The sequence below is a fragment of the Bison bison genome, unplaced genomic scaffold (assembly GCF_000754665.1).
Source record: "Bison bison bison isolate TAMUID 2011002044 unplaced genomic scaffold, Bison_UMD1.0 scf7180017864538, whole genome shotgun sequence".
In the NCBI taxonomy this organism is placed as follows: Eukaryota; Metazoa; Chordata; class Mammalia; order Artiodactyla; family Bovidae; genus Bison; species Bison bison.
In genome coordinates, this window is record NW_011495086.1 from 2102358 (window position 1) to 2112115 (window position 9758).

General features: G+C 34.4%; 1 protein-coding gene across 1 annotated transcript in view; it reads right to left on the reverse strand.

Moving 5' to 3' along the window:
• Window positions 1-9758, reverse strand: part of CDH18 (cadherin 18, type 2) — a 597814-nt gene that overhangs the window by 48564 nt on the left and 539492 nt on the right. Inside the window, exon 9 of the mRNA XM_010832133.1 lies at window positions 7081-7202. Within this exon, the coding sequence (XP_010830435.1) occupies window positions 7081-7202 (122 nt within the window). The remainder of the gene's footprint in view (window positions 1-7080; window positions 7203-9758) is intronic.

Genomic DNA, 9758 nt, shown 5'->3' on the forward strand with positions numbered 1-9758 from the left:
GAGTCGGTGATGCTATCCAGCCATCTCATCCTCTGTCATCCCCTTTTCCTCCTGCCCCCAATCCCTCCCAGCATCAGAGTCTTTTCCAGTGAGTCAACTCTTCGCATGAGGTGGCCAAAGCACTGGAGTTTCAGCTTTTAATTGCTGCTGCTAAGTCGCTTCAGTCGTGTCCAACTCTGTGCGACCCCATAGACGGCAGCTCACCAGGTTCCCCGGTCCCTGGGATTCTCCAGGCAAGAACACTGGAGTGGGTTGCCATTTCCTTCTCCAATGCATGAAAGTGAAAAAACAAAGTGAAGTCACTCAGTCATATCCGACTCCTAGCGACCCCATGGACTGCAGCCTACCAGGCCCCTCCATCCATGGGATTTTCCAGGCAAGAGTACTGGAGTGGGTTGCCATTGCCTCTCCACCAGTACAGTATACTAACGTATATATATGGAATCTAGAAAGATGGTAACGATAACCCTGTATGCGACATAGCAAAAGTGACACAGATGTAGAGAACAGTCTTTTGGAGTCTGTGGGAGAGGGAGAGGGTGGGATGATTTGGGAGAATGGCATTGAAACATGTATATTACCATATGTGAAACGAATCACCTGTCCAGGTTCCATGCATGAGACAGGGTGCTCGGTGCTGGTGCACTGGGATGACCCAGAGGGATGGTATGCGGAGGGAGGTGGGAGGGGGGTTCAGGATGGGGAACACATGTACACTCATGGCGGATTCAATGTATGGCAAAACCACTATAATATTGTTAAGTAATTAGCCTCCAATTAAAATAAATAAATTTATATTAAAAATATATATTAGAACTTTGGGGTTTCAAGTCTAGCAATTAGTTCTCAAAAATAATAACAGTTATATTTAAAAAAAAAAAGGCTTCCCAGGTGGCACTAGAGGTAGAGAATATGACTGCCAATGCAGGAGACATGAGACACAGGTTCAGTCCCCAGGTTGGGAAGATCCCCTGGAGAAGGAAACGGCTACCCACTCCAGTATTCTTGCCTAGGAAATCCCATGGACAGAGGAGCCTGGTGGGCTACAGTTCATGGGGTCACAAACAATAGCAATGTAGTGGTATCATCACTACTATTAGTAGCACTGCTATTAATAATGAGTATTTAACTTTATCAAAAATTTTGTTTCTTCTATCAAAATGAGTTTTAATTTTTCTCCTTTCCAATTTAAAGTATTACTTTTCCTGGATTCTCTTTGACAATATTTTGTTTATGATATTTCTATGTTCATGAAAGAGAATATAATTCAAATTATATCCTTCCAAGTTTTGATTTCAAACTTTTGTTATCACTATAAAATGAGTAAAAAACTGATTGCCTTTTTTTTTTTTCCTTTTTGATACAGTATATTTTGATTATAATTCCATGGAAATATTTTCAATTTTTATTACTTTATTGGCTCATGCTTATTTAGAAATGACTTAAATTTTGGTGGAGTTTTTCTAGTAATATTTTTGAATTAGTATCTAACATTATTTTATTGTAATAAGATGAAGTCAAATATTGACAATTACTAAAACTTGCTTTGTGCTGCTGAATATGGAAGAAATTTGGTCAATATCTATGTAAAATTTTAACCAATGTAATTTAAATTTGTTCACTGCAATATTCTGTATGTGTTAAACAGTAATGCTTGGTTAATTGTGGTGCTCAAATTTTTAGCTTATTTACTAACATTTTATGTTATTATTCTATCAATTTCTTGCAAAACCATACTAAAACTCACAATATAATAATGGGCTTGTATATTTTTCTTTATTTTACTATACATTTTTACTTTATTTATTTTGAAGAAATTTTGATAAATATATAAAATTTAAAATTGTTTCTGTCTATTGCATTGACCCTTTTTTATATCAATAAGTGTGCTTCTGTATATTACCAATATTTCCTTGGATAATTTGTATCTTTGTATGTGTGTATGTAGTTGGTGAGTATGTATGTGGCAATTATGCAAGTAATTTCTTGATTTTTCTTTCAAGCTTTTTACTGTATTGACTATGGATCTCTTATAAACAACATTAAGTTGACATTTTTTCTTACCTATTATGAGAATAGATATTTTTAAAGTATTTTGGTTATGTCATTTTAATATAAATGCTGACATATACTTCTTTAAGTTTACATTATTTTATTTAATTTTTATTTTTCTCCATTATGAGAAACACTGGGCTGGATGAAGCACAAGCTGGAATCAAGATTGCCAGGAGAAATATCAATAATCTCAGATATGCAGATGACACCAACCTTATGGCAGAAAGCAAAGAAGAACTGAAAAGTCTCTTGATGAAAGTGAAAGAGGTGAGTGAAAAAGTTGGCTTAAAACTCAACATTCAGAAAACTAAGATCATAGCATCTGGTCCCATCATCCATGGCAAATAGATAGGGAAACAGTGGAAATAGTGACAGACTTTATTTTGGGGGTCTCGAAAAATCACTGCAGATTGTGACTGCACCCATGAAATTAAAAGACACTTGCTCCTTGGAAGAAAAGTTATGACCAAACTAAACAGCATATTAAAAAGCAGGGACATTACTTTGCCAACAAAGGTCTGTCTAGTCAAAGCTATGGTTTTAACAGTAGTCATGTATGAATGTGAGAGTTGGACTATAAAGAAAGCTGAGAGCCAAAGTATTGATGCCTTTGAACTGTGGTGTTGGAGAAGACTCTTGAGAGTCACTTGGATTGCAAGGAGATCAAACCAGTCCATCCTAAAGAAAATCAGTCCTGAATATTAATTAGAAGGACTGATGCTTAAGCTGAAACTCCAAAACCCTGGCTGCCTGATGCGAAGAACTCTCATTGAAAAGGACCCTGATGCTTGGAAAGATTGAAGGCAGGAGAAGTGGATAACAGAGAATGAGATGATTGGATGGCATCACTGACTCAATGGACATGAATTTGAGTAAACCCCAGGAGTTGGTGATGGACAGAGAGGCCTGGTGTGCTGCAGTCCATGGGGTTGCACAAAGTCAGACACGACTGAGCCACTAAACTGAACTGAACTCATTCTATATTTATTATCTTATTTATTATTTTTTTAATTACCATGATTCTACCTAGCTATTATAATTTTATGTACTAAACCTTTCCCTTTTATTTTGCTATCTTGTGTTAAAAGACAAAACTATATCTTAAGGGCAAATATGAAAATTTGTAACTTTAGCTTTAAAAATTTTAAGCTTTAAAAACTTCACAGAATTTTCTGGGTTGTTTTGGAAATATTAACTTGGTTATATATTTTATTAGGATTACATCTTAGTTTTTAATATGCCCTTCTATAATCCTTTAAAATAGATCCTATATAAAAATAATTTCCCTGTATCTTTGTAGTGTAAAATATAAAGAAATCAAAATAAAGCCACATGCAACAGTATTGTCACTGTGTAAATTATTTAAATCAATGAATAATTTTAATTAATATCAGTTCAGTTCAGTTGCTCAGTCATATCCAACTCTTTGCCACCCCATGGACTATAGCACGCCAGGCTTCCTTGTCCATCACCAACACCCAAAGCTTACTCAAACTCATGTCCATTTAGTGGGTGAGGCCATCCAACCATCTCATCCTCTGTCATCCCCTTCTCCTCCCACCTTCAATCTTTCCAAGCATCAGGGTCTTTTCCAATAAATCAGTTCTTTGCATCATGTGGCCAAAGTATTGGAGTTTCAGCTTCAACATCAGTCCTTCCAATGAATATTCAGGACTGATTTCCTTTAGGATGGACTGGTTGGATCTTCTTGCTGTCCAAAGGACTCACAATAGTTTTCTCCAACAGCACAGTTCAAAAACATCAATTCTTCTGTGCTCAACTTTCTTTATAGTCCAACTTTCACATCCATACATGACTACTGGTAAAACCATAGCTTTGACTAGATGGACATTTATTAGCAAAGTAATATCTCTGCTTTTCATGGTTGCAGAAATTAAAAAGTCACTTTTTGGAGCCCAAAAATATAAAGTCCATTTTTTCCCCATCTATTTGACATGAAGTGATGAGACCTGATGCCATGATCTTAGTTTTCTGAAAGCTGAGTTTTAAGTCAACTTTTTCACTCTCCTCTTCACTTTCATAAAGAGGCTCTTTAGTCCTTAAATTTTAATTAATGTAATAAAGGTCAAAAATAAAACTTTAAGATCACTTTATTTAGGAATATTTTAAATTATAATTTCTATTATGTTAGTTACACAGACTTTTACTATTTTGTCACTTAAACTAAAGTTATAGGTTTTCTACAATCTATTATAATTTAGTAGTTTATCAATTACCCCAAATGTAAAGAGTTTTACAGGGGCTTTTCACTTATCAATAATTTAATGTTACCAATATAATTACAGATTGATTTGGTCTTTAAGAATTCTTGCTACTTCAAACTGCCAATTTGATTACCTGCCCTTCCCCTCCCCCCAAAAAAAATCATTAGTATGTTTATTATGGTAAGAAACTTTCTTTCTCTCTCTCTCTCTTTGTTTTTTTTTTTTTTGGTCTAAATATGAACTTTTGTTATCTTTATTTTTGAGGAATATTTTTTGTAGGAAAATAATTTATGGTTGCCAGATATTATCTTCTGGCTCTTGGGAATTATCTTCCCCTAGGGAGGGATTTTATCTTCCTGATTAAATAATCAGCTTTTAAAATTGTCTTTTAGAAAGTTTTGAATATTCTTTTTATATTCTGCATGCTAATCCTTCATTGAATAAATGGTTTGGAAATATCTTTTTTTACTCTATGATTTTACTTCTCATCCTCTTAATGTTCTTTCAGAAAACAGAAATGCTTAATTTTGATCAAGTCAAATTTATTAACTTTTTGATTATGCTTTTGGTGTCATCTTAGGATTTCTGCTTGGCATTACATTCATTTTTCCTTAATAGTATAATGTCTCTTTTCACTTGATATTTTAAATTTTAACTTTATTTTTGAAATTTTATTTCAATTTATCTAGGTTAAGTTATTTTTATAAACAGTTGCTCAACTTTTTGTTTTTCTCTGTTTCTTGAATTCTTGATTTGATGTTTGCCAACACTATGGAAAACTTTTCAGTCATGATCGCTTCAAATATTACTTCTGCCCAGTTTTCCTTTTTAATATCCTTCTGAGAATTGGTTAATTTGTATATTAGATCTGCATGTTCTATGTTTTTCTTATTCTTATTTATACTTTTTATTTTCTTGTCTTTCCATTCTTTAACATGAATATTTTAGTCTAATCTAATTTGCAGTTCTCTACTTTCACTATTTTCTCATCAGCTACGTCTAATCTGATGCTAGTAAAAATTGAAATCCCATGTTAAATGACTTTTTTTTAATCTACATTTTCTATTTGAATATTTAACATTTTCCTCTTCAATTGTATTTGTATAATATATGCTAAGAAAATAATTTTAGAGTGTGTGAATCCATTTCTAGCACTACTGAAGTGTGATTTGGTAAGTAAATCATTTTATATATGTACCACAAAACTCTGCTTTTTTTTCACATGGTGAAGAGGAAAAAAAATTAAGCACCAGAAGTGATAACCTTAATATATTGCTAACAGTAAAACAGATAACCTGTTAATACCTAAAAATAATACAATTTTTAATCATTTTGTTCCTCACTTTCCTGTGAGGAATGGACATGAGAAAACTTTATGTAAGCTTTATATAAAGAGTCCTGCATTTATACATATGTAAATATGTTCTCTGGAGATATTAAAAACATATAAGCAGTGATTACTTTAACAAGCCATACCTGATTGTCCTTATACACAAAAACACAAGGCAATGTTTCTCACAACCATAATTTTATCATGTTTCAAAATGATTTAAAATAATTTTGTATGATATATTTACTCTGGTTTAACAAATCAGTGAAAGGGGTTATCTGACTGAACTATTTCCAGACCATTTTGACTTCTTTTGATTCATGTGACAGACAGACGTCAAGGTGTCCATCATGGAATCCATGCCTCATTGTGATCCCTTTCTTGAATTCTAGGTGTGTCTTGTTTCCTGCTTTTGACCAACAGAATATGGAAATATGATATATCACACTGGTAACACCACATTACATTATATGAAACCGTCAGACTCTTCAAAATGACTCTCTACTTATTTGAAGTGGCCATATTGGGAAAGCCTATATGACAAAAAGAAAAGAAAAACAAACACAAAATGAACAACAAACAAACAAGCAAAACCAACTGTGGTGGCCTCTCCAAACTCTGGGGAACACTGAAACTCTCAGGTCTGCAGCTGAGAGTAACTGAATGCTACCAACAGCCATGTGAGCATGGAAGAGTTCTCCCAGCCTCAGGTAAGAACACAGCTTGATTACATCTTGTGATATTCCTACAGAGACTGAGCTAAGCTGTGAGCAGAATTCTGACTGCAGAAACTATGGGATGCTAAATAGGTGTTTGAAGCTGCTAAGTTTGTGTAATTTGTTACATAGTAGAGAAGACAGAGGCACATCCCCTTCCCATAGCCCACTTGTTTTATGGGCATCAACAATACTAGTCTCCCTATGGAATCACCATGCTCCTTTATCTGGCTGCCACGCTACATCCAGATGCAGGTTCCAAGTTCCAGTTCTTCTGTCCATTCTTCATTCTCCCTACCTTCTCAAACATATACATTCTTCATGTTGAAACCTAATCACCTTCTTGTATCCATAGTACTCAATGGCCACTGTATGTTGCTCCCTCATTCCCTCCAAAATAGACCAGGCCATTCTCTTCTCCCCACTCTAGTTTATAAGCTTCATCAGGGCAGGAAAGTTCACTGTTTCCTCCTCACTTAATGCAGGGCTGTATGCAAATCATTCAGTATAATTTTATTGGCATAAAAAATACATGCATGATGGAGTTCATTTGTTGAATTACATTTGTGATCCAGAGAACATTTATTTTCTATGGTTCTCAAAAAATCTATTTGGTACTTAAAGCTTTATAAAATTATTTGTATTAAGCACAAAAATAACACAGGGATTTTTGAGGATTATACCTAAGAATAATAGAAACAGAGCTGCTTATTTTTCTTCCATTCAAATTATAGGAAGGAAACAATTAACTTACCTGACCAGGCTTAGAATTTTCACAGACAACAATATCATATTCCCTGGCAAGCTCGGGTGGATTGTCATTGACATCCAGAACTCTAATACCCACTGTGACATGGCTCAGCAAGCTCGGATTGTCTGCAAAACACATAGGGATGCATTTAGTATTTCCATGCACACTTTAGAGACTTGATTTAAAACCAATCTCCTTAATACTGTAGCTTGTCACTAGCCCCACATGCTGCTGCAGGACTTTTGGCAAAAGACAACTTTATGAAGGCACTCTTTGTTAGAACTCATTAACTTACAGAAAAATGAAAAATGTACACCATGGCATGACATGAATGCTAAAATGATACTTTGTCATATCAAGGAAATTACATGTTATTCAGGAACTGGAGTGGGAGAAAGTTGTCAGAACTCACTGTATGCTGTCAAAGTCCAAGAGATGAACAATTGGTTTCATCATTAATCTAAGAAAAGCACAGTAGTTGGAAAAAAATAAGATAATCTTTAAAACATTCAAGGTTTCAAGTCTAAATCAACTTGGAGAAAATAAAGTTCTTTACACAAGGATAAAATTCTTATAGGACAATATATGCAGTCTGCAGTGTCAAGTCATACTTGGGGAAAAATAAAAAGAATAATTTAAATTGGAACAGCATAGAATTCATATAAAACCCTGATAAATATCAATATATTAGAGCTACTATTTTAAAATATTTCTAAAGTGCAGTCTTACCATTTTTCAATAGGTTTATTAGTTATGAGATATCAGAAAAGAAATGTTTGGTTTATTTATATGTCAAAGCTAAAAATATAGAATTCATAATGGAAAAACTAATGAGAAGGCAAAAACAAAACATATTAGGAAAAAAGGATAAAATACATATACATAAAATACTAAAGAAAATGGATATTTAAGTTATCCATTATTTAATTATCCATTAAGAAAATGGATATATTACACATGACATAGGTGCTTTTAAAAAAGTAGGAAATCAGAGTGGTACTACAATAACTAAAGAAGATAAATTCTTAGGTTAAAAATAGTTTTCAAAGATAAAGTATCAGTCCTAGATAATTTTACTTAAAGTTAAAGAAAAAAAATATCTTCAATCTTATAAATCTTTTCCCCAGAAGACAAAGGATAAAATATGCTACAACTTGTTCTCTGTGGCCAGTAAAGTTTTACTATCAATATCAGATACTCCCACTCATGAGAGGTATTATCTGTCAGTGGATTAAACAAAATAATACCAAACCCATTATAGTGGTATATAAAAGAAAATCTATTATTTGTTTAGTTCCCGGAATGTTTCTTAGTTCATCATTAAAAAAGGAAACAAAGAAAGGAGAGAGGGAGAGAAGAAATTAGGGATTTTTTTTTTTAAATATAAAAGTTATCTAAAAAGTCAAAGCATTAAAGGAGGAAGAAAAAACACAGGGATACTTCTCTTAATATACATAGCAAAAAGTAAGATATAAAATGTAATATCCATACATTCTAAACAAACAAACAAAAATGGACCTTAGGATGCATCACTGTGAACAAAGCTAGTGGAGGTGATGCAATTTCATCTGAGCTTGTTCCAAAACTTAAATGATAATGCTGTCAAAGTGCTGCATTCAATATGCCAGCAAATTTGGAAAACTCAGCATTGGCCACAGGACTGGAAAAAGTCAGTTTTCATTCCAATTCCAAGGAAGGAAATGCCAAAAACTGTTCAAACTACTGCAAAATAGCACTCATTTCACATGCTAGCAAAGAAATGCTCAAAATTCTCCAATCTAGGCTTCAACAATATGTGAACTGAGAACTTCCAGATACACAAGCTGGAATCAGAAAAGGCAGAGGTCCAAATATCAAATTGCCAACATCCGCTGGATCATAGAAAAAGCAAGAGAGTTACAGAAAAAAAAAAAAAACCTACTTCTGTTTTATTGACTAAGCTAAAGCCTTTGACTGTGTAGATCACAACAAATTGTGGAAAATTCTTAAACAGATGGGAATACCAGACCACCTTATCTGCCTCCTGAGAAACCTGTATTCAGGTCAAGAAGCAACAGTTAGAACGGACATAGCCATGGAATTAAAAGACACTTGCTTCTTGGAAGGAAAGAAGTGACAAACCTAGGCAGCATACTAAAAAGCAGAGACATTACTTCGCCTGCAAAGGTCCATGTAGTCAAAGCTATGCTTTTCCCAGAAGTCATGTACAGATGTGAGAGCTGGACAATAAAAAGGCTGAACACCGAAGAATTGATACCTTCAAGATGTGGCTCTGGAGAAGACTCTTGAGAGTCCCTTGGACAGCAAGGTGATCCAACAAGTCAATCCTAAAGGAAATCAGCCCTGATTATTCATTGGAAGGACTGATGCTGAAGATGAACCTCCAATATTTTGGCCACCTGATGAGAAGAGCTGACTCACTGGAAAAGAGCCTGATGCTGGGAAAGATTGAAGGCAGGAGGAGAAGGGGATGAAAGAGGATGAGATTGTTGGATGGCATCACTGACTCAGTGAACATGAATTTGAGCAAACTCAGGGATATAGTGAAGGACAGGGAAGCTTGGTGTGCCACAGTCCATGGGGTTGCAAAGATCTGGACATGACTGAGTGATTGTACAACAACCAACAACTATGGATCAAACACCCTAGGATCAAACCTGTGTCTCCTGCCTTGGCATGCA